The sequence below is a fragment of the Heterocephalus glaber genome, unplaced genomic scaffold, assembly GCF_053883595.1.
Source record: "Heterocephalus glaber isolate CG9 unplaced genomic scaffold, H.glaber_assembly_v1.0 deba00001442, whole genome shotgun sequence".
Lineage (NCBI taxonomy): Eukaryota > Metazoa > Chordata > Mammalia > Rodentia > Bathyergidae > Heterocephalus > Heterocephalus glaber.
In genome coordinates this window covers 22,318,742-22,343,206 of record NW_028258296.1, presented here as the reverse complement: position 1 = coordinate 22,343,206, position 24,465 = coordinate 22,318,742, and the positions used below count along the sequence as shown (strand labels likewise).

The following is a 24,465-nucleotide window of genomic DNA, read 5'->3' as shown; positions in this document are numbered from 1 at the left end:
TTCATATTCTTGGTACTTGGCACATGTTAATGAATGAGTGATGATTCCTCATCCTTTTTTCACAGTTATCACGAAAGATGTTAGCACTCCCTTAGTGCTATGTGATAGGAACTAAGTTTGCACACATGTACATTATTAGCCCACTTAATTCTCATGGTTATGGTTTACATCTAAAGGGGTCCCCAAAGCCTATGTTTAGGTGACTGGATTATGGGGACAGTACGGTTTGCTGTTGGGAGGTGGGTCTGGTAGGAGGAGACAGATCAGTGAGGTAGCCTAGAAAGGTTTCTCTCTGAAGCTCCTTCCTCCCCTCTGCTCCTTGGTTGCCAAGAGGTGAGCAGCTCTCCTCCTTACCACCCTATCGTACTGCTTTTGCCTGGAGCACATGAACCATGCAAGGACTGAAACTTGTAAAGCAGGAGCCAAAATAAATCTCTCATTAATGTTGTGGGTGTTGAGTATTTTGTCCCAGCAACAAAGAAAGTAAGACAAACTGTTGATATTACTGTAAGTTCTATTTTGTAGACCAGGAAACAGCCTTAATCTGTTCAAGATCAGATACTAAGTGCTGGTGCTTCAGAGATTGTGTTCTAATCTACTGTAGAAATTGCCCATTATGGTCAACTGTAATTTCTCCATACCTTCAAACTGCATGTTTTGAAAGTAACTTCCAGAATATGTACATGGTAAAGCGCTATAGACAAGTACTACATGTTATGGAAATATTAGAGATGAAAGAGAATGTTTTCAAGGTGTTATGGTTTATATATAGATGTCCCCCTTAAAGCCTTATTTGCTCATAGGTGGGCTTTTGGGAGGTGACTGGATCATGGGTGTGATACTGTATTGGTTCGCTGATGGGTTTTCAGCTGGGCATGATATTGGGAGGTAAAGCCTGGTGGGAAAAGGTGGGTCGCTGTGGGTGTGGCCTGAAAGGGTATTACATATCCCTGGACCTCCCCTAATTGGCGCTTCTTCCTGTCTGCCATGCCAGGAACTGTTTCTCCTCTGCCATGCCCATCTGCCATGCTGCCCTGCCTTGGAACCGCCAACTGTGAACTGAAACCTCTATAAACTGTAAGCTAAAATAAACCATTTCCTCCTTTAACTTCTGGGTGTTGAGTATTTTGTCCCAGCAAGAAAGTAACTAATTAACAAGGTAAAAAGCAAGGGTATCTTGGGCCCGGGATTTAGCTCAGTGGCACCACACCTGCCTCACAAGGTTGTGAATTTGATCCCTTGTATCCCCCCCCCCCCCAAAGAAAGGCTACCTTATCAAGAACTGGGATGTAGCTTAGTGGTAGTGCACTAGTATGTATGAGGCCTAGTATGTATGAGGTCCTGGATTCGATCTTTAGCACCACAAAAGTTTGTTAAAAAAAAAAAAAGGTTATGGTGACCTCAGTAAGTTGGTCAATCTGGCTTTGAGTAAACACAGAGCTAAAGAGTGGGAGAAAAAAATGCATGGCTAACTCTTAGGGATCATCTTTTCATGGGACCCCACTAACATCAAACCAAAACACAATCTATTCAAGGAGCTTTCTTTCTTATAGAATGAGGCAACAGAGTCAGAAGAGTAAGTCCTTTTTACATTTTCCTGTTGTTTCCCTTAATAGACCTTGAGCGCTATAAATATATTACCTAGAAGTTCACTGTACACGAAATAGGCCCTTGAACTATCTTTAAACTGTCTTACTGGTTTAGTCCCACGCAACTAGAAGAAACAGCAAATCATGCAGAATAGTGATTTCAGTGAAATCTTGCCTTATTTGCTCCACTGGCTATTCCTGAAGTAGGAAAGGGGAAGTTTCAGGTATTTATGCTGTCTGTTATCTTTCGTTTTGTTGCAAGGTGCCTCTGCTGCGCTCTGGTGTGCAACCAAGGTGAAACTGCGATGATGACGAGGCGCAGTAGGCGATGGGGCGGGCGGGGGGTCCGGTCAGAGGAGGAACACAGGGAGACAGTGGCTGGAGGGTCGCATTCTTACACTTGTTACTAATGGGAGAAAATTCAGAAAGTAAAACCGTTATAGAGAACAGCACTATGAAAACATACAGGGATAGGCAGCAATCACTGCATTCTAAATTTGTTTTTCAGGTATTCTCACAACCTGGAATTCCAACACGATGAATTAATTTACAGTTCTAAAGCAAGCGACCTCTAAAGCGAGAGACAGAAAATGGACAGTTTCCTTTCTCTTGAAAGAGTGCAAATTATTTTACTCCCAGTATCCTGAGTTTTACACGGTACTACTACTTGGCAGCCCATTCTGTTCAAATACAATAAAATACAAATGAAGCCACTTTTGGAATAAGCAAGTCCTGTGTTTATCCCCTTTTCTCATGGGAGATTTGCACACGGAGAGAACAGCTTCAGAACCAGGAATATCTGTGCTACAGGTTTGTAAGTGAGGAGGCATTACCAGATTCTTAACAGTAAAAAGTATTCAGTTGCCTTCAGAAATATTTATCAAAATATCTTGTTATGAAGTGACAAAATGAAGACCCTGCAGAGGTAGAAGGGAGGTCAGCTTCGCAGCAACATTCCAACCTATTATACAAAAGCTATGGGTTGTTAGTCTGAGCCAGGACTTTACATCTATCATATCCAACCTTTACAACAATCCCATTATTTCCATCTACTAAAGTCACACTGCTAAATGCAGGCCCATTTGACTCTCAAATCCACACCCTCTGTTATGTTTTTGAGTACTGATCAAATTTTGTTTAGAAAGTTCACCACTGAACACTATTTTATTCAATCTAATATAGAATACAAAAAAAAAAAAAATCAACCAAGCATTATGCAGAACAGTGAGCCAGTGGCTGGGAAATGAGATTCTTCTCCATTAAAAGGCAAAATAACAATCACTAGAGGTAACATTTTGTCAAACAACATGGACATGTCTAAATTCTTCAATAAAGGTTAGTCAGATTTTTTTCTTTCAAATTTCCTTTTTGTTTTAATAGCCTTTTCCTTATTTTTTCCTTTTTCTTCCAGTTAAGTGTATACCCCAAGTATACCTTAGACATTTTCTACCTGAAATTTCAAAATCGATGATTAAAAACAAGCAAGAGCAGCAGAAGCATGTCAGTTTGGATAAAATGTCACAAATAAGCTATGAAATCATTATAAGCCAGTGATGATGCCTGCTTTCCTGGTGTCAACAATAACTGAGTTAAGAGATGATGATGCTGAACAACAAATCAACTTGGACAATGTCCATTAGCATCAAGGTTATGGAAGAAAATATTAAGACAGGACACCAAGCCACTTTTCCCCTTCCCACTGAGTGTTTATTTTATAGCTTTTGTATCAGGTAGTCAGCTGAAACACTTCAACAAGCAAGCTGGCAGAATGTTAAGGAAAAGAAGTGCGTCTCTCCAACAGGTGTGACAAAATGGTTTCACGTTAGAAACAGTCTTGCATAAATCAATTAACTCAGGGTAAGGAGGGTAGAAGAAACAGGGAGGAGACAAAGTCATGAGCATCTTCCAACAGGATTGTGAGGGGAAAAAAGGCACTGTTTATCTGTCTATTTATAAAATTCTGTAAAACAGACAATCCATGTTTCTTTAAATTACATTCAATACTGCTTTAGAGATGCTCACATACCTGACTCTTAACCGAAATCTATAAAACTGTCTAAAAAAATCCGACAGACTGCACCAGTGTGGCTCCGTCACAGGCTAGCCAGTAATGTGTTTGAAAGACATCATTATCATCAGGGACCATTTTATAAAGAGTACTGCAAAGGTCACAAAGCTGCATGAATTTAAATTATAGGATAAATCTGACTAAATGATCACATATTTCAATTTCTAAAATTCTCGCTCCAGGAAATCAAAAAGTAAGTTCCACTCCAGAGGAGCTGCACTGGCAGTATATCTGAAACAGGTCTGTTTTTCCCCTCAAAAGGCTGCTTGAAGAACATTTCAGGCGGCATCCTACAGCAACTCTGCATCAGGTACACGGACGCAAAACTTAACAGCAACTACTCTATTTCCTCAGAAAGTAAGTTGTGCTAATTTCAGAAGTAAATTTCAAATCGTAAGACAGAAACACTTGGGCCTCTTAAAGACAAACTTCATAGAAGGTACTACCAGGTACTTCTCATAATAAAGGATTCTAAGACCATAGGTGTGTTTGACAACGACCAGTGAATGGGAAAAATCCAGCTACACGATTTACACAGAGGTTATCTATGTAGAGAATTTAAATATAAAGTACTAAAATATGAGGTATGCATTTGGGAACCAGCCTTTACATTTTTCTAGTGCTTTTTGAATTTTTATTTAATTTTATTAAAAAGGAATCATTGCCTACAAACTATTTTCTTTTAAACTATGCAAATACAATAAGCAAATCATCTGCAATATCAAATACTGTTTAGTAAATCACTGAGGACACTAACAATTTTAGGAATATCCAATGGGATATATAAAGAGAAAGAATGGATTTCAAATTATAGACATTAACTGAATTTTTAGAAAATAAACCTGAAAATGTAAAGCTCAGTAAATTTAAGTTCTCTGATTTTCAACAGTTTAAATCCAATCATCAGGAAGTCAGATGCACCCAATATATTAGAAATTGCACGAATGCAAATGGCTGATAGAAAAGTGATTTCCATTGCAATATTTTATGTGCTGCTATCAGACATATTTAAGTGATAATTTACAGATTAAAGCTGGGTAAAATAAAAATATATCCTCCCCATTACATTTTAAAAGTCACAATAATTTATCAACAGTTGTCATTTCACAGTAATGAAAAAACAGGAGCTGATACAAGTTGAACAAAAAGCTATTTTTTTTCCTTTTAGGAAATAAACATAGATACTGGTACACACACACACACACAAACACACACACACTTACACAGTTAACATTATCTTTAAAATTCAAAGTGGTTACTTTACTTTTGTATTATAAAAAAAAAAATCTCCCTATGATCAAGATACTGAAAAAGCGCAAAGACTGAAAAAAGAAAACCACATTTGCCACTTTAAAAAAAATACATATTGTTCTCAGTGTTTCTATTTATTTGATTATAAAGTTATGTTCTTATAAGGACTCAGACTCCTAGGGCTATACTGCACTGGATGGAATTAAGTCCACCCCATTTTCAGTCTTCAGAAAGGATACTTCTAACTCACTCTGAAGATAAAATAAATGTCCCTATTCTGAATTGTTAAACTGGGAAAGAAAATATGTCCATGTGGAAGCAATATACATAAAAGTTTATGAATCTGTGGGAGAGACTGCATCAATCAGAAAGCTATTCTTTGGATTTAAGTTAGGAGCTTTTGGAAGTACATAAACTCTTTTAGGCCACTACAGTAGAGATACAAGCATGATTTCTCCATAAATAATGATTTCTTTAGTTGCAGAGCTTGGTAGCTCATGGACTGTATCTGGCATGTTATCTGTTTTTGTAAATAAAGTTTCACTGGAATATAACCATGCTCATTTGTTTCCATACTGTCTATAGCTACTTTTTCACAACAATGACAGAGCAGTATGGTTGTGACAGAGATCTAAAATATTTATTCCCTGGTCCTTTACAGCGAAACTTTACTGACCCTTGATACAGTGTACTAAGTGCTGCTCTAGCTATCTAAAAGAGGTAATGCACCTCAAAATTTTAGCATGTACTCCAAGAATAGCCTGGGTTTGTTCATTAATGAGTAAAGGTTGAACAACCCACCTCAAAGCGGTGTCTTATTTTCAAGCAAAGAAACAATTTGTGCATGTTTTCAGCAAATACCTGTAAAAGTTAGTAAAAAAAAAAAAAAGGAAAAGAAAAAGAAAACCAAATAAGAAAAGTATGCCTGGCTATGTGCTCTTATTATCTTCCTATTATTGGGGGAAAAGGGTGGTAAAAAGTTTCTGTTATTCCTTTAGCTTTTTAGTTTGTTTATAAGTATTTTCTGATATATATTATGCTCCCCTTCCTCCCCTCCCACACAATAACCTTTAAGGCAATCTGCCTAAAATGCTTAGTTTGATGAAGCCTTATTCAGAAATATTTACTTACACTAAACATATTAAAGATTATCTTTTTAGAAAATGTTTCTAAAATTCTTTATCTGTTACTCAAAGAGGAGGAAGAAGGTAAAGAATGCACAAGAAAATTAAACTCTGAAAAACATACTTTAAAAACTACAGATAGAAAATAGCTACCATTTCTGAATGGTAATGTAAAATAAACCAACCAAACAAAAATCTTCACAATTTGAAGAGCAAGGTTTCCCTGCCCCTACTCAGCACATAGAAGTTCAGTTCCAACAGAGGACCTCCTGAACTCAAGCAGCTGCTCATGAATCTTTTAAGAGTTTACAGGTTTTCGTATTTCAATAGCTGTTGAAACATGGAAGACTGAACACTCAAGATACTTATCAAACACAAATTTATATCAAGATAAACTTCACAAGGCTTAGAAGTGGACTTTTCCTTTTCTTTGTTAAAAAAGGAATGCTATGAACTATATGTCAAAGATGTTTCTATAATAATACCTTACATTTATACTCCACTTCACAGTTCTCAAAGCGCTTTCACATGCCATCTCATTTAGTCCTCACAACAGCCCTGTGAGGTAGGTACAGCAGGCATTATTAACCTCATCTCAAGATGAGAAAACTGAGGCAAAGAGAAGTCGAGTGTCTTGCCCAAGTTCACACAACTGGAAATTGCAGAACCAGGAGCAGAAATCAAAATGTTTCCACTACAACTACTGCCTCCAATCATGGATAATGTGTTCAATCAAAACTGAAAGGTTACTGAACTTCATTCTAGTGATTTCTTTAATAGTAAAGTTAAATGAGAAATACAAGAAAGTGGGTCAGATGATTTTACTTGACATAATAAAATTGGTGCAAAACCACTTTTGTCTAATTATTTGTAACCTTTTGGTCCAAATACATAAAATATGCAATATTTACAAGCATTTTTCTTTTTTTTTTTTGCAAATGCAATGCTTTAAAACACATTATAAAGCACCTTAGTAAAAATAGTCTACAGGTAAAAGTACAGAAGAAGTAGGAAAATCCTACCCATACCACAGCTCACTAATGGAGTCATAATATAGAGTCACTGATACCTCAGTTTACAGCTTTACAAATAACCCATGGAGAAACAGATACTAAACTTACTTTTTTGATATTAATATGTGGAAGTCTTAACTGAAATTTCAGATAATGCCAACATTCTTAGAACTATCTTCCCAATATTAGGTACTGGGAAGACAGGAATGAGAAATACTGTTTTGACTCTATCTTTTTACAGTATTCATGATTTAAACTGGTTTTTAACACTAATGATCATCATCCAAAAAAAAAAAGAAGAAAAAAGAAAAAGAAAAACCTCACCTATATTAATACGGGCAAATCCAACTAGAGCAGAAACATTTCTTAGCAAACATGATCAAACATTCTAATAAATTTCATGAGACATGATTCACAGAAACAAAGCACACACTGCCAAACAGTTATTAACACTATTCAGAAGAGGTGTATAACCCAAACCTCTGGAGAAAGTGGAAGTGGCAAATGGATTTATCTTCAGTCATGGTTAGTTGAAAAAAAAAGCTTTGTCAAAAACAAAAATATTTAGCCTTTTGATTAGACCTGCCATGTGTTCATTTTAAGGGAGGTAAGGTTTTTTTTTCTTCCTTTCCCTTCCACACAAGAGGTTGTAACTCTCACCAAAATTTGAACAGAAAAAAGAAAAATGTCTGAAACTTAAACTTAGAACACTGACATACCAGCCAGTATTTATTTCCTTGATGTTCCTGTCTGTTTTGTAACATAGCCCAGTACAAATGGTCTCACACATGTATCAGCAATCCAGGATGTGAAGCTGAGAACGAAGGTGAAGACAGAGTCATAGTTCTAGTTCCAGAATCTAACTGTCACAGCTTGTACTCAGTTCGATTTAGGGTAAATCTTTTCATAGAAAAAGTTTTGTGTAAGGATGTAGAGGTCTCCATCTTTTTCTCGAACAGCATGGGCTCTGATGAACTGGAACTGCTCTAGTGCAAATTCATAGAACTCATTCTCCATTTTCCAAATGTCAGACTGCTGCAGTTTTGCAATGGTTTGTTTAGTGGGGAGTTTCTTCTCTGTGGTTTTCCTAAGGTGAGATTTCTTTCCTACTTACAAAGGGAAAAAAAATGAAAGGTAAAAAATTCTTAGAGACCACATGAAAGATCAATACCTCTTTATTTTTTTTAATACCTCCTTATTTAAAGAGACGGTTTAACACTGAAGGACAGGTAACAATTGTCTTATATTAATATAATTCAGTCAAATATGGAATACTTATACCAGAACTGTGAACTATTCCTTCAGAATGTAAATCCTTAACATGTTAAAGACTTAATGAAATATCAAATAGAAAACAGAAAGATCAACACTCAGAGACTGTCACCACAAGCACTATATTCTACAGTGCATGTTGCTAAGATTAGTTTATTTTTAAATTGTATATATCTATTGCCAAACTTAACCTTAATTTCCAGTAACCTGTATTTGCTATAATCATATAGAAGCCAGGGCACATGCATGCTCTATGAGTTCCTATGATTACATCGGATCAAACAACAGCCAAAAGGAAAGGAAAGAAAAAAGGAAAAAATTTATACTGAACTTGGACCAGGATGGTCATTTCATACATGCCATACTTGGAGGCTGCAGAGGCAGCTTACACATATACACAGCACACATAGCACATGTTGCTTATAATAGTGTGGTTCAGTCCCATCAGCCCACCCCTACTTTAAAATGGTAGGAGGCAGGTCTAAGGGTTTAATATGTAGTTTGAAATCTGGCATTATCAAATATGATACATTTCTAAGGCTGGTTCTGTAGTCTGAATTGTTCCAATATTCCTAATTCTCACCTAATGCATATTTATTCATGTAAAAAAATATTTAACAAACACTGCGTGCCAGGCACTATCCTTTATTAAAAATACTAAACAGAAACACAGTACAACTCCCTTTCTTGAACTATTTGTGTTTTACTGAAAAAACTTCAAATCACATATATTTTTCAAGCTGTAAACAAGCAAAAGCTAGGGTCAGCTTTAAAAAGAAATTCCTTATTTATATACCTGTACGATAGAGCTCTGTAGCACCCCTGAAAAACCGGGGCAAAGCTGCCTCCAGTAACATGATAAAATCTTCAAGCTCTTCAGTAACTCCCACCAGAAAGTATTCATTAATTAGATTATACTTGGCTTGATCCATAGCCCACCTGCTTCCCACATTCCTGAAACCAAAGAAAAGGAATTAAAAATCTGGGTGTTAAGTCTGCAAAGCATTTCTGATGTCTCTGATACTGTGTATATTATGGAGAAAATAGATAAACACATGTACATCCAGAGCTCTACTGTCCTCCTATTAACAGCCTTTGGGAGGCACACCTGTTTCTAATTTGCTTCACTGTCATATCCAGTGCTAATTCAGACTTTACTAGAGGACTCAATATAATTAGTTTACTTTAAGGACAGTTTACAAAGTGTACATATGTAACATGTATGATTTCATGTGAGTGAATTTAATTTTTTTATACTTTTTTCACTTTAAGAACTTTTTCCCCCTTGAGACAGAGACCAGGCTGGCCTTGAACTCTGAATCCCGCGTTAGTGTCCCAAGTCCTGGGATTATGTGTGTGTGCCACTACACCAGGCTCAAGGGCTCTTTAGTTAGATCTTAGATATTTGTGTTCAGGGCATATTTTATAAGTTTAGTATTTCTGATAAGCTTACTGTTTCCCAAAGTTTCTGAGAGAAAAAAAAGAAAGAAATGGCTCTATTAAGTGCCTCTTACTTTTATTTTATGTTTATACTGTAAGTAAATAGGGTTTGCCCTAAATATATACTTTGGGGTTCTTTTTAGCACTAACAATCTTTAAATTCCAGCTCTGCCTTTATGTAGCTTAAATTGGTGGCTTCACCTTCCTTTGTTTTCTCAGCTATTTAAAAAAAGAAGTGGTAAAGGAAGGAGGAAGTAAATTAGTGGATTTCTAACACTTGCCCAGTTCTCTATGAAACAAACTAAAGAACTTAAATTAAAATCTCCTTGAAAATGCCCAGTAGAGTAATATACTACTGTTTGAAGTTAGGGCTTGACAAACTTTTTCTATGATGGGCCAGGACAAAGTATTTTAGGCTTTTCCGGTTACCACATGCTTTAGATCATAATTATACAACTCTGCTGCTGCAGCATGATAGTGGCCATAGCTACTACGTAAACAGACAGATATGATTGTGTTCCAATAAAGCTTTATTTATCAAAAAGAAAAAAGGTGGGCTGAGGAGTTAGCTCAGTGGCACCATGCCTGCTTCATAAGCACAAGGTCATGAGTTTGATCTGCAAGACCAAAAAAAAAAAAACGAAAAAAGGTTATGCACCCACCCAATGTAGTCTGCTCAGTGCAGTTTGCTAACCTCTGTTTAAGGACGAGAAGACCGTCTTCCCATGCTTTTAATTATTCCTGCGCTATCGTAATGCTTTGAAATAATCTACCGCATAGGACTTCATACTTCACAGTTTTCTGTTTTTTCTACTTTTCCTATTAAATGATTGACTAAAACGAAAAATTATCAAACACTTATTAAACACTCAGCTCATTATTAAACTCAGCACATTCTTAGGAAATTAATTCGTTATTAAAGATAAAATATTTTCTACCTCATGTTTATTAGTAGACTAAGCTACAACCACAATTTTGGCTCCTCTTAAAAAATGACTGTAATGGTAAAACCTGGTAAATAATTTAGCCACTAAGCCTTTTCTTGAACTAACCTGAATAGCTAAAACAGTAAGCTTAGGACAAAATAAGGTTTATGAAATGACCTCTGGTCTCTAAGACTTCTGCTGGAATAAAGAAGAACAGAACACCAAAAATTAACCAAAATTTTTTTTTTAAAAAAAACAGCAACTGAAAAACACTGTGAGGATAATACATGAGTAATTTTTTAAATGCGTGTAAAAGTAAACACAGAGCTGGGTATTAGTTACATGTTATTTTTAGTCTAGTCCTTCACTGATTACCCTCTATGGAGTTTTGGATTAACATATTCACACTTGTGAAATGCAGATTGTAGAAATAATAAGGAAGGCAATCAATGGAAGCTAACTTTCTCTCCCTACCAGCATTCGGAGCTGTGGCCACAGAAGAATGGGATTTGAAGCCAGAGCTTCTCTGGAGCACAGTCTGAGCCGCCCTCAGCTACACATTCATCAAAAGTCTGGAACAAAACAGAGGAGCACTGTAAGTCATAAATCCAAGCTTCCCTTAATTCTTAATTACTTAATACGGTAAATTAGTAAATAAATGGGTGAGAGGAGGCAAGACAATAAAGTGAAAGGAACAGGCAGGTTATACAAGTGTACCCCAGATACTGAGGAAAGTTAAATATGACTTTTTCTCACCATTTTTTTTTCTAGGCAAATGTTTACAAGAATTCTTTACTATAAGAAAGGAATCTCCCCCACCAGATAATTTGTCCTCAAAAATAAGTACTGGTTTATGTTGAATTTGTGTATCTACATTTTCTAACCTCAAAGGAAATTATCCCTTTGAGATGACGTAACATAGAAATTTACCAGAGAAAGCCATGGGGGGGGGGGTGGTTGCAGTAAGGAATCTACAAATACCACCTGTTATTTCTGCAAAGAAGTATAAAAGAGTAGAAAGAACACCTGTCTTGAGCCAAAGCTGTGAGATTCTACAATCAGGTCTGACTGTATTTTAAGAAAATCTTGAAGGCCTCCAGGTTGCATTTTTCTAATCTATACAATTACATATACTAACAGGGCCCATTTAATCAAAAATCTATGAAAAACAGAGCCCCAAATTCCTTAGACCTTGCCACAGGTGGAGCTAAATGATTCTTTTTCTTCTGTCAACGTTGGCAAAAGCACAAACTGCAACCCATAATTTATTTCCCTTTTTTTTTTTTTTTTTTTTTGGTACCGGGGATCGAACTCAGGACCTTGTGATTGCAAGGCAGGCATGGTACCACTCAGCTAAATCCCTGACCTTTTTTTTTTTTTTCTTCAAAAAAACAGATGACCTCTGCTATGATAAAGTGAAAAGATACATGACTTGGGTTTGAATCCTGAACCTAGAAAACTTCAGTTTTGTGTTAGTTTCCTCATCTAAAACATGAGGGCATAATTTTACTTCGAGAAATAAATCTACCATGATGGCTGGTTCATAGTACGGATTTAATTAATGAGGTATCTTTATGTTTGTGTCTGTCTTTCTCTCTACCCCTCCTCTGCAATGGTCAAACAGAACGTTTTGTTGGTCTGTGCCTCCTAGACCTTCACATAAAAAGATGGTTTTGCCCCATCTTTTCCTTTCTGAAAAAGCTCTTGGTCTCTTTTGCCACTAATACATTCTTTTCTATTTTTGGCTTCTTTGGTTCATCCTCCCTCCCTCCTTTTTTTTTGGTGGTACTAGGTATTCAATCCAGGCACTTCACATTGGGCTATTTCTCCAGACCTTTAAAATTTTTTTTAAAAATTCTGAGACAGGGTCTCTCTAAATTTCCCAAGTTGGCATGAAGTTGTGATCCTCCTCCTCAGTCTCCCAGAATGCTAGGATTACAGGTGAGTGCCATCACGACTGGCTTGGTTCTCTGTTCCATTCTGAGTGCACTATCATCATCTTCTTTGCAGGTACTTTTTGGTCTTTTCCACAAAATATTCATCAATTTATCTCAGCACTCTTTGCTTACTCCCTGCCCTGGCTTACTTATTAACATTTCCTTGGCTTAATTTATAATTTTTATTTTTATTATTATTTGTTTTGGTACTGGGGATCGAACTTGGGTCCTTGCGCTTGCGCAGCAGGCGGCGAAACCACTGAGCTAAATCCCCGGGCCAATTTATAATTTTTAGGCAAAAAACTTCCAAATGAGTATCCACAGATCACTTCTTCTCTACTTCTAATACCTACTGTGCATTTTAATTTGAATTCTCCGTGTTACTTTATATTCAATATTTCTGACAAGAGGATTATAGCTGTTTCTTGTAACTCAGTAACTCAAGATTTCAGAACATTTCCTTTCATCTCCCTCAGTTCATATCTCTGAGACAGTGTCTTTCCAATCCATTTTTATTTTTTCACCTTATTTCCATCATGATCTCACAGTATCATTTGTCTTTATTTTTGCATCAGTTTCTTTCTGAGACACGTGGTGATCCTCCTGCCTCAGCCTCCTGTATTTCTGAGATTACAGGAATGTACCATCATGCCTAGCTGCATCAACTTCTTAATTGGGTTCTTTTTCTGTATTTCCTCTGATATGCTCTGTAGTTACTAGATTAGCCTAAGTCATCACTTCTAATATCTTGTACTCAGAAAACTTCAACAGTTTCCAATACCTTAGAAAAACAAAGAAGAACTTTTTCCCTGCCTTTCTGGAATGATTCATAAACTGACCTCAATGTGCCAGCCTTTACCAGAATGACTTGTCTTGTAGTTTCACAACCCTGTCATGTGTACCCCAAAATCTCTAGACCTTTGCTGATGACATTTACTTCCTCCAGGACTGTAGTTCCCACTACTAATCTACTTTACCTTAAGGCTATCTTTCCAGTGACAACAGCCTAAAATCACTCATTTTCTTTCAAGTTATACAAATTAAGAATATATTTCTTACAATAGCCAGCTCTTAGGGTCTGGGTATACAGATAAAGATACCTAACTTTATAAGTTGCTTCATGTACTTTTTAAAAGTGTGTTACACTCTATTTCTCTATGAGGAAAACTTGAAAGGATCATGCAGTATGCATGTGTCCTTCAGGGCTCACAGTGTAGTGCTATACTGACTAGTTACTACTTCTAAGTTGCTACTGAGAAGACTGGACTTTGGGGACTTCTATGAGTACTAATGACAGTTCTAGTGGAGATGAAAAGTAACATTTTTTTCATGAAGTATTTTGACAGTCTTTTAGAATTCTCTCAAATTCTCTTTGTGTGTAATTTTTTTCAAGTGAAAACACTTTGGCTTATATAAGACTCAATAAACCCCTTGTAAATGGCCATTGCATTAACTCTTGATTTTTTCTACATGGTTGGACTTAGATTTACTACCCTAAGCCATTTTCTAAAAAATGGTTTTTGTTGTGTATGCCAACTTAGTTCATTAAAAAAACAAAACAAAACAAAACCCAAAAACAACTACATATCTCTTATCTATCTCTACTATGTCCCAATTTTCATGAAAGCTTTGGCTCAATAAACTGGGTGATGAGAGATCAGGTTTCTGATAACAGGTCTATCCAATTTCTAACGGGCACTAGCTTGTAGCATGCTCTAAGCTCAGAAGTACTCAGCTTCTTTATGCCTCTAACTAGAGTACACAAGACAGAAAAAGGGTAAGTTACTGAAGTCATTATCAATGACCTCACAATTTCCACCACTTTATATATTTGTATGTGATTGTGTGTATGTGAGATTCAAATACATTTAAGATATTTTGCTTAACTACAAGAAGCTATCATATTAGAAGAGACTACAATATTAAATTTCAATAGAATTACTTTGTAGACAATTTTGAGAACTTAGATGCATACTATCGGGATTAAAACTGAGTAATCAAACCATTGGCTATTTATTCTAAAATTCTCTACCAACTACTAGTTCCTGTGCTCTTGAAGTATTTTTGGAACTTCAAGCAAAAAGGATATTTAAAAAAATCTTCATATCTACTTTTGGCCAAAAGTTTTAAATCTGCTAACCTTTGGCAGACTAAGAGTTACCCCAAAAACCCATACTTCCTTTCTTCCACAGGTCTGTGTTAGCTTCTCTTGCAAATAATTCTGTGTAGTCACGTGACTAGGGTCTTGCTAGTGGAGGCAAAAGTGATGTGGACAACTGCTAGAAGGAAATAGTTTGGCCTCCATTACTTTTCCCAGGGGCTAGAAAGTGATATGGCAGTGACCCAAATTCAGCAAAGCATGTAAAGCATGTTAGGCAATAATATGATAGGAACCTAGGTCCTTGAAGGACAGCTTGGGGCAAAGCTTCCCCAAGAGCCTGGATGCTCATCTCTAGACTTCTTTGTGAGAGAGAAATAATCTGAAACCTCTTGGGTTTCTTTGTGTTAGCAACTTAGCAACATCTACACTAATCCACCCAACAAATGACTTAGTGGAAAAATAGTTTGTGTTTTGCCTCCCTTATGGATCCTTATCTTCTGTGGAAGTGTTTGTTCTGCCAATTAAATGATATTAAGATGGCCTGAGATGGACAGTAGTGGGGAGGATATGAAGAAAAACAGCAGCAAAACCTGTGAATGACCACAAATTGGTTACATGTAAGAGTGTATCAGATTTTAGCATATCAGAAATTCTCTCATGTTATGTAAATATTTGATAAATAAACCAACTATTCCCTAGTAAAAGAGTGCAAGTAGACAGTTCAATACTATCTTCCCTGTACACAATGTTATAAATCACCGAGCTCTTAGGGTCCACTGCTGCCCTGCCTCCAACGGTCACATCAGCATGTGGGCTTCTCTACTCATACCTCGGGGGACTGTCACACAAATGTCTGGTCGTTAGTCATCTCGTTCACATTAGTCACATTTCAGAAAAAGGACTGAATAATTTTCCTATAAAACTTTTAAGTCCTTGAAAAGCGAAAAAAAAAAACCCCAAACAAACCAAGAAAAATGCTCTAGACCAGTGATGGTGAACCTTCTCTGGAGCTTTCAATGATGCAAATAGCCTGCTGTGGCATGTATGCCGCAGGTTTGCCACCACTGCTCTAGCCTCTTTCTCCATCTCACAAAACCCAGTTTAATACACCAGAGAAATATAAAGTTCTTAAAATATGATCAGTGTTTTCACTTAAAACAACTTTTGCAACCTGCCTCGTAAGTGCAAGGTCATGAGTTCGATCCCTGGTACAAAAAAAACCCCAAAACAACAACAAAAAAACCACCTTTGCTTAGAAAAACTAGACACAAGTTATTTTAAAGATTTCGGTTTGACATTTCACTAACCTCTTTGAAATCAAAGTTCTTTTCCTATCCATTTCAAGGACTTGCCAGGTTTCTCTTCTGATTCTCTTCCCTCAGTTTCCTTGGCAGGCTCCTTTCTCTATCTGCTTTTTCCTTAAATGTTAGCATTCCCCTGAACTACATACTTTTTCACTTAGTAATTTTTCATACCATGTTTTCCATATACAATATTATTCAATCTCATGATTTCTATTTCTACCTAAAGCTGATGACTCCCAATTTAGCTTTAGAATATTTCTTGAGGTACAAATATTTTTTATAGTGGGTATGTCCTCCTACTTACACATGACTTAAAGTCATGTCCAATTGGAACCCTATCTTCTCCCTTGGTGAAAACAACTTCCTATGGTCCAAACAGAAACCTAGAAAGAGGAGAGGTCATGGCTGTCACTGAGTTATATACTACACAGATACTGCAACTTTTAACTGAGATAGAGACTATTAGTCCACAAAGAAAAGTTATAAAACCTTTAAATACGCCAACTGCAAATGTTGATTCCCTGTGGTGCTTTTCACAGGTAAAATACTTTCTAAGGAAACGAATACATTCTGAAAGGGCTTTGTGAGGCCGAATAGTAAAATTCATGTTCTATAAGCAAAACATGTCAGGAAACTGTGAATTATTAAGGACCATAAAGGCAAGTATTTGTAAGCCAACAGTTAGGATAAGATAGCACTAAATGTGGACTACTTTAACCTCATTATTATTTTTCCAAGTCAATACCTATTTTTTAAGTAGAATACGCTAAGTTCACTATAATTCCAATAGCTGTCTTTAAGTTTATTCAATTCAGAGTAAGAAATACAAAAAGCAAACTGAGGTAGAAATTGTAATCTCTAGAGCCAGTAAATACTTGAGACATATAAGCTCACTCTTCTTGTGTTTTTATGTAAAGCGCACACATATTTATTCTTTTTCTTGTTACTGGGGATTGAACTCTGGACCTTGCACTTGCGAGGCAGGCAGAGGAACCACTGACCTAAATCCCCAGCCCTTTATTCTTTTCTTTTTAGTAAAACCCCCTTGATGTTTTGCTGGTTAAAAAAAGTAACAAAAAATATTTAAGAACCTATTAAGAGCTGAAATCGTGTGAGTGATGAGAATTATTGGTGCAGCAAATATCTTAAAGGCAAGAGAAGCAAAAGCTACGCTGAAGAACAACTGACAAATTACGGCTATTCCAACTTGGGCATTTGGTGACATTTTCTCAAACTAAGTAAACTGTGCTTTTCACTTGAAAGAACACAACTGATGGTGTTGACTAACTAAGTGGTTCTTAACTGTGAGCTGTTTAATTCCTTGATGGCATTTGGCAGTGTTTGCAGACATTTCTGAATTTTACACTGGTGTGGGGATGCTAACCACCAACTAGAGGCCAGCAAAGCCTTTAAAAATTCTCCAATGTACAGGCAGTATCCCATTAGAATTATCTGACCCAAAACAACAATGGTGAAGTTGAGAAGTCCTGATTGTCTGATACAAGTTAAGCTTTGAAGCAAAAAATACAATTTTTAGAAAACTTGTATTTGCCACCATAAAGCCTTAAAGACTTTTCTGATATAATCTCTGGTGATATTAGTAAATATGAATTTTTGATACTATGTAATTGTATAATAAAATGGACATTGTATGTGGACATCTGGAAGGTCCATATAACTAAGTAAACCAATATGCTTGAAAATTAAGCTTGGTTAAAAGAATGACTGAATGCATTTTAATGAGGCAGAGTATAAAAAGTTCACACTGCAATTAAAAAATTACCACTTGTCAAGTTTTAGTGTCAGAAGAAGAACTGTCACAATTTTCTGAAAAGGCTACTAAAATTGTCTCTTTTCCAGTTACTTATCTGTATGAAGCTGCATTTTCTTTATAGACTTCAATCAAAATAATGTAACTTAACAGAATTCAGAAACAGATACAAAAATCAGAATGTCTCTATTAAGCCAGATATAAAAAAATTTGCAGAAAGGTAAAATGATGCCACTCTTTTTACTTTTGGGGCTGGAGGTATGATTATTTGCATTAAAATATTATTTATAAGAACACAAGATGGATTTGTTACTTTAAAATTAACATTAAAATATTTCTCAGTAAATTGGGAAATTTACTAAGATTGGTAAATATCAATATTTAGCTCATATAAACAAAAGTTCTTTGGAGGTTCTGCAATCTCCCAAATGAAGCCAATGTTGTTCCTTACTGAAGATCAACTGAAAGTACATAAAGTGTACAGATATCTGAAATGTGCTTCAAATTACTGTCTGACAGTGTAAGCAGAAAGCAGTTCAGATTACTGGAGAACTGCAGTTTAAACCATAATAGTTGCTGTAAGTACTGAACTGAACATTGGATAGTAACGCTTCAAAGTATCACTTGAGGTGCAAATACACAATTTCATGGAATGAAGTTATCCAGACATTGTTTTAGAATAAGAGCTACTGTAAGTTATTTCCAACATAATTATGGCCATCCTTTCATCTCCATTATCTTCAAATATTCCTCCACTTTTAAGAATGTTACATGCATGCTTGTCTTATCATCTTTAAAGATATGAGTTTAATGAAGACTCTTGAAAGCTAAATATATTAAGGAGTTATTTGTAATAAAACAACACTACTTAACTCATAAGGTCCCAGAATGTTACCAACATTTGTATCATGAGAAATATGACAAATTATTTAAAATGTCTATAAATATTTCATAACTGAAAAGTTCTACCATAAAACATTTCTATCACAAAACAATAATTTCATACTTAATACATCATTTATTTACAGGCAGCTGTATCCTCCTAAATGTTAAGACAATGTAATAGCATTTTGCTGAAGTTACTAATACTACATCCAAGAAAACAGGTGTGGAAATATATATATTTTTATACTAATAGTTTAAAAACCCAAGACTTATCACACGTAGAGTGAAAATGGTAAAAGTTTCAAGACAGCATATCTATCTAAATTTATCAAATATGGAAGGGAGATAGTCCATAAATATTGAATATGCACATTTTCTACATAAAAACGTTGAGTAGCATGTTGTACTTTTTAAAGAACAAAAAAAAGAAAGGTTAAGATTATGGGCTGTCCATTTACTTGCCATATGACACTAAACATAGTGTTTTAACCTTCTGTATATGGGCTGCTGAAGGGAGCACAACCTGTTTTATCTGTGAGGAAAACAAAGGCAACTACCTCATTGAAATGCACAAGCTGTAAATAAATAAACAAACAAATAAATACATGAATGAATGAAGCTAGCTTAAAACAGCTCTCTATACAATAAATAATAAATGTAACTTATTGAGGTTAAATCCATTAATTACTGTCATTGCTCAATCACTCAAACTGTGTAGGACAGCAACCATGAAACCATGCTATCTAGGGCTGACAGTGACAAATGAATATAGGAACCTACAGGATGGCTCATCTTTTCCTTAACAACACTAATGTCCATTTGTTCAAAGGAAAGAGATGGATGTCACAAAAGTAAAATTATATTCTAAGTACAAGGCAATAAAAAGTTGTATTAATAGATTTTACAAAATTTTCCAGAATCCTCAGAAATATTTTTAGACTAGGTAATAGTAAGACATGGGTGAACATGAGTAAAAGAGGATTTGGTCAGTTATTTTTGTTTTGATTAGTATTTTCTGACTAAAATTTTGAGACTAAGAAAAGAAACACCAGTTTCTAGAAAAAATTAAAAAAAGGAAAATAAACTTGTGTCCTCTCATGACAAAGAAGAAACATCTAACTTAGAAAAAAGTTAATCGATTGTTGCTTATCATGATACACCAAGTACGTAGTATCACTACTGTGTGACACTTTAACATGTGCAGAATTCACATACTGTTAAGCACTTACAGGCAGACCAGGTACCGTGTTGTTATGGATTATATCTAGATGTCTCCCAAGAGCCTCATGCATTCCTGGGTGGGGATTCTGGAAGGTGACTAGATTATGGGGGCTTATAGCTGACTGTAGATAGGAGGTGGGGTCTGGTGGGAAGTGGTAGGCTACTGCCTGAAGGACTTACCTTCTTCCTTAGCTCCTCTTTATTCTTTCTGCTTTCTAGACACCATGAACACCACCCCAGGAGCAGCTGTGCTCTGCCCAGGCCCTTCCACCATGCCATTTATGCCCTAGAGCCAGCTGACTATGGAGTGAAACCTCTAGAAACTGTGAGCCAAAATAAACCTCTCCTTCTCGAGTTGCAGTGGTGGGTATTTTGTCTCAGGGATGTGAAAGTTACTGCAACACATGTTAAATAATAGGGACTGAAAAATGAAATACTGGGGAAGACAATATGTAAACAGACAATCCAGATAACATCAATAAATGCTCTAAGAGATTTAAGTAGAATGCTCTGGGAGCCTTGAAAGGAACCTAACTCTGTCTGGGGGCAACAGGAGGGGAGAGGAAACACTGGAGGTGAATCTCATACATAAACAAAGACTTTCCCAGAGTGAAGAAAAGGCACTCCAAATATGAGGAACAATGTGTGTGCAAAAAGTATGAAGCAGTAAGTTTGGAGTTCAGTGACATTTCATGTGGCTGAAGAACTGGGCTGGGTGCCTGAGGAAATACTATGACAGAAGAGGAAGGTCTCAGGTGACGTCAGCCTGTATCTTCTATGTTGTAAGTAGTGAGGTCTCAGTATAGGTGTTCCATGAGAAAAGTGAAAAATCAGTGTAGTTCTTGGAAAAATAGCAGGTGATACTCTAGAGGGTGCAATGAAATGAAAGACACCAAAATTTAAGCCTGATACAAACATCTTGAGCCATTATTTTTTCTTTGCTCGAAAAAAATTTCTGCTTTAAACAGATTACTAATAAATACAAAATTGCCATCAGTAAGACTATGAGAACTAAAATATATTAATGTTGTATTAATCAATAATTATTAATAATCTCCCAGAATTATATTTTGACAGTGCAAGGGCCACATGTATGCTAGACAAATGCTCTACCACTGAGCTACATCTCCAGCCCTAGAAAATTATTAATAGGACTATAATAAAAGAACTATTCAACTCTTTAACAGATGAAAAATTTTTTTAAAAGTCACAAAAATTATGATATTATAAGAAATCGGTTATATAGTTTTACCTTTGCTTCTATATACTGTGGGATGCTTTTCAAAATTTCCACAATAAGCAAGTAGTACCTTTATAATCAATAAGAAATTTAAAAAGCACATTGTCTATCGCAATTATCTCTATGAAAATCTTAAAACTAAAATACTACCTTTTTGTCTCCTTGTTTTCGTCTCCTTAATCCTGGTCGATAATCATCTCCAAATCTCAGAAAATAATAGTAAGAAACTAGCCTCTCAATAGGATCCCTTATGACATTAATGTAAATTGGCTTCTTTTTCACCCCAAATCTGAAATGAGACAAAATTGATGAAATCAACATTTTTATTCTATTTAAGGATTTCCTGAAATTATTGTAGAAGTCTGAAGTACTGATCCTATATGAAAAGAATGAATTAATTGAAATAAAGTGTAAGTGAAGATTGGGAGATAGCTCATGATTATTTATGTTACAGTAAAGCAAGCAAGAATTAAGAATTTATGAAACTGTGAACACTTACCCTTGACCCTGGGAAGCAGCTGAGCAGCCTTCCCAGAGTGGCTCGGCTGGCTGAGGCACCCAGGCAGCCTGTTCTCAGAAGCTTGGCATGGTGAGATCTTCAGAAGTAGGCTGGCAGGTTGCCCTGAGCAGGCAGACCTCACAGGTCTTCTAAGGTGACCTATGTAGGCCTCAGATACTGATCAGTGACCCATCTGGGCCCAGGTTTCACCTGGTCCCCAAATAGCCCTCAGATACTGACAGGCACCCCTTCCCACTACTGGGCACACACCACGTCACACCTACCTGGCAGACTGTGACAAACCTATCCCCATGCAGCTCTTGAGAACTGACAGGTACCATGCCCCTGCTGGCATATCAGCTGCGTCTTACCTGCAGACCTTCTGGGGTGGTCCTACCCCAAAGAAAACTATCCTATAAAAGTGGTAGAGTGAGACAATCTGCCAGTTGCACTAATACTAACATAGGGACACAAGAAGCCTGAACCAAAGTATCTAGCCACAAACCCCAAAGAAAAAGAAACTGACAAATTGCCTGAAGAATTCACAATAATGATTCTAATGGATATAAGCGAATACACCCAATTCAATGAAATCGGGAAGACAATTCAAGATATGAATGAGAAACTTAGCAGAGATAGAGATCATAAAAAAGAATAAAACAGAAATCTTGGAGATTAAAAAACTCAGTTAAAAAAAGTAAAAAAAAAAAAAAATTGAGCACTTCAATTGCAGACTAGATCAAGCAGAATAAAGAATTTCTGACCAAGCTGGGGATTTAGCTCAGTGGTTTTGCCTCCTGCTGTGCAAGCGCAAGGACCTGAGTTTGATTCCCCAGGACCAAAAAAAAAAAAAAAAACAAGAAAGAATTTCTGACTCAAAGACAAGTCTTTTGAAATAACCCAATCAGACCAAAACCAAAGTAAGTAAGTAAATAAATAAATAATAAAAGAATGAAGAAAACCTTTGTGACTTATAGGACTTAATTAAATGAGCAAATTTTTTGTACTTCGGATGTTCCAGAAAGGGGGTGGAGGTGGATAAGGCATAGAAAACCCTATTCAATGAAATTACTGCTGAAAACTTCTCAAACCTTGGGAAAGATATTCACACCCAGGTGCGGAAAGCTCAAAGGATGCCTAATAGATTCAACCAACAAAGATCTACTCTGAGGCATATTATAGTCAAACTGTCAGAAATATGAGATAAAGATTAAATTCTAAAACAGCAAGAGAACACTGTCAAGTCACACCCAAGGAAATCACCATTACACTAAAACAGTAGACTTCTCAACAGGATTCTCTTAGACTAGGAGAGAATAGGATGAAATATTCAATGTCCTAAGAGAAAAACCCAAACAAACCAACAAACTGCCAACCAAGAATACTATGCCCTGAAAAGCTATCCATCAGAAATGAAAGAGAAATAAATCTTTCCAAGGGAAAAACAAAACAAAGCAAAACAAAACAGGGAATTCAACACAGAGTTCAGAGCACTGTCTGCATCAACAAAACAAGGGAATAAAAAAGTAAGATTGCAAATAACCTAATGATACAACTCAATAAATGAGAAAAGCAAGAATAAACAAAATCCCAAAATAGTAGAAGAAATAGAAAGATCTGAACAGAAATAAAATGAAGACCAAAACAAAAAAAGAAACAATATTTTAAAAAGTAGAACTGATAAACTTAATTTATCTGAAGGGGAAAAAGAAGATCCAAACAGATAAAATTAGAGTTGAAAAAAGGAAACATTACAACTGACAACACAGAAATTCAAAAGTTCATCATGAATAACCATATGCCAACAAACTGGGAAACCTAGAATAAATGTATAAATTTCTACACACATATAACCTACAAAAACTGAAACATGAGAATATAGTAATCTTTTTTTTTTTTTTTTGGTACCAGGGATTGAACTCAGGTCCCTGTGCTTGCGCAGCAGGCGGCGAAACCACTGAGATAAATCCCTGGCCCGAGAATATAGTAATCTTTAACAGAGCAATAACAAATAATGAAACTGAACCAGTAATAAGTCTCCCAGTAAAGAAAAGCCCAGATCTGGAAGACTTCACTGCTAAAGTTTACTAAATCTTTAAAAAAGAACAAATGTGAATTCTTCTCAAACTACTATAAAGAATTGAAAGGGAAAAGAAGGCTTCTAAATTCATTTTATAAGGCCAGCATTATCCTGCTACCAAAGCCTGACAAAGATACACAGAAAACTATACACAAGTATCCTTGATGAACAGAGATGTAAAGATCCACAGCAAAGTACTTTCAAATTGAACTCAACAAAAAGTTGGTTGCGATAAAGTTGGTTTCATTCTAGCAAGCAAGGATGATTTAACATATGCAAGTCAATGAAAATAAATATATCACATAAATACAAGGGATAAAAATCACCTGATCATCTCAATAGGCACAGAAAAAGCACTTCATAAAATTCAATATCCTTTCATGATAAAAACCTTTAACAAAGGGAAATAGTTCAGGAATACAAATCAATACAGTAAAGGCTACATATGACAAAACACAGGAATTCTATGCTGAACAGTAAAACGTTGAAATTATTTCCTCTAAAATCAGGAATAAAGAAGGATGTAATCTTTTACCACTCTTACTCAATATTGTTTAGTGATGGAAGTTTTAGTGAGAACAATAAGGCAAGAGAAAGAAATGAAGAGCATCCAGATTGAAAAGGAGGAGCTCAAATTATCCTTTGTCAGATGAAAAGGCTCTACATACAGAAAAACCTAAAGACTACCAAAAATCTATTAGTGCTGATAAATTCAATTAAGGTTGAAGGATACAAAAATCAGCA

The 24,465-nt window shown here is 35.9% G+C and overlaps 1 protein-coding gene across 2 annotated transcripts in view; it reads right to left on the bottom strand.

Moving 5' to 3' along the window:
- Positions 1 to 4,623: 4,623 nt before the first annotated feature.
- Hs2st1 (heparan sulfate 2-O-sulfotransferase 1) overlaps positions 4,624 to 24,465 on the bottom strand; it is a 217,405-nt gene continuing 197,563 nt past the window's right edge. Inside the window, exons 4-7 of one of the 2 annotated variants that reach the window (XM_004841337.4) lie at positions 21,293 to 21,431; positions 11,158 to 11,255; positions 9,114 to 9,271; positions 4,624 to 8,151 (exon numbers count right to left, since the gene is read on the bottom strand). In XM_004841337.4, coding sequence (XP_004841394.1) covers positions 7,925 to 8,151; positions 9,114 to 9,271; positions 11,158 to 11,255; positions 21,293 to 21,431 — 622 coding nt within the window. In that variant the 3' untranslated portion in view covers positions 4,624 to 7,924. Of the gene's footprint in view, positions 8,155 to 9,113; positions 9,272 to 11,157; positions 11,256 to 21,292; positions 21,432 to 24,465 lie in introns of both variants that reach the window. The other variant, XM_004841336.4, reaches the window with a different exon arrangement.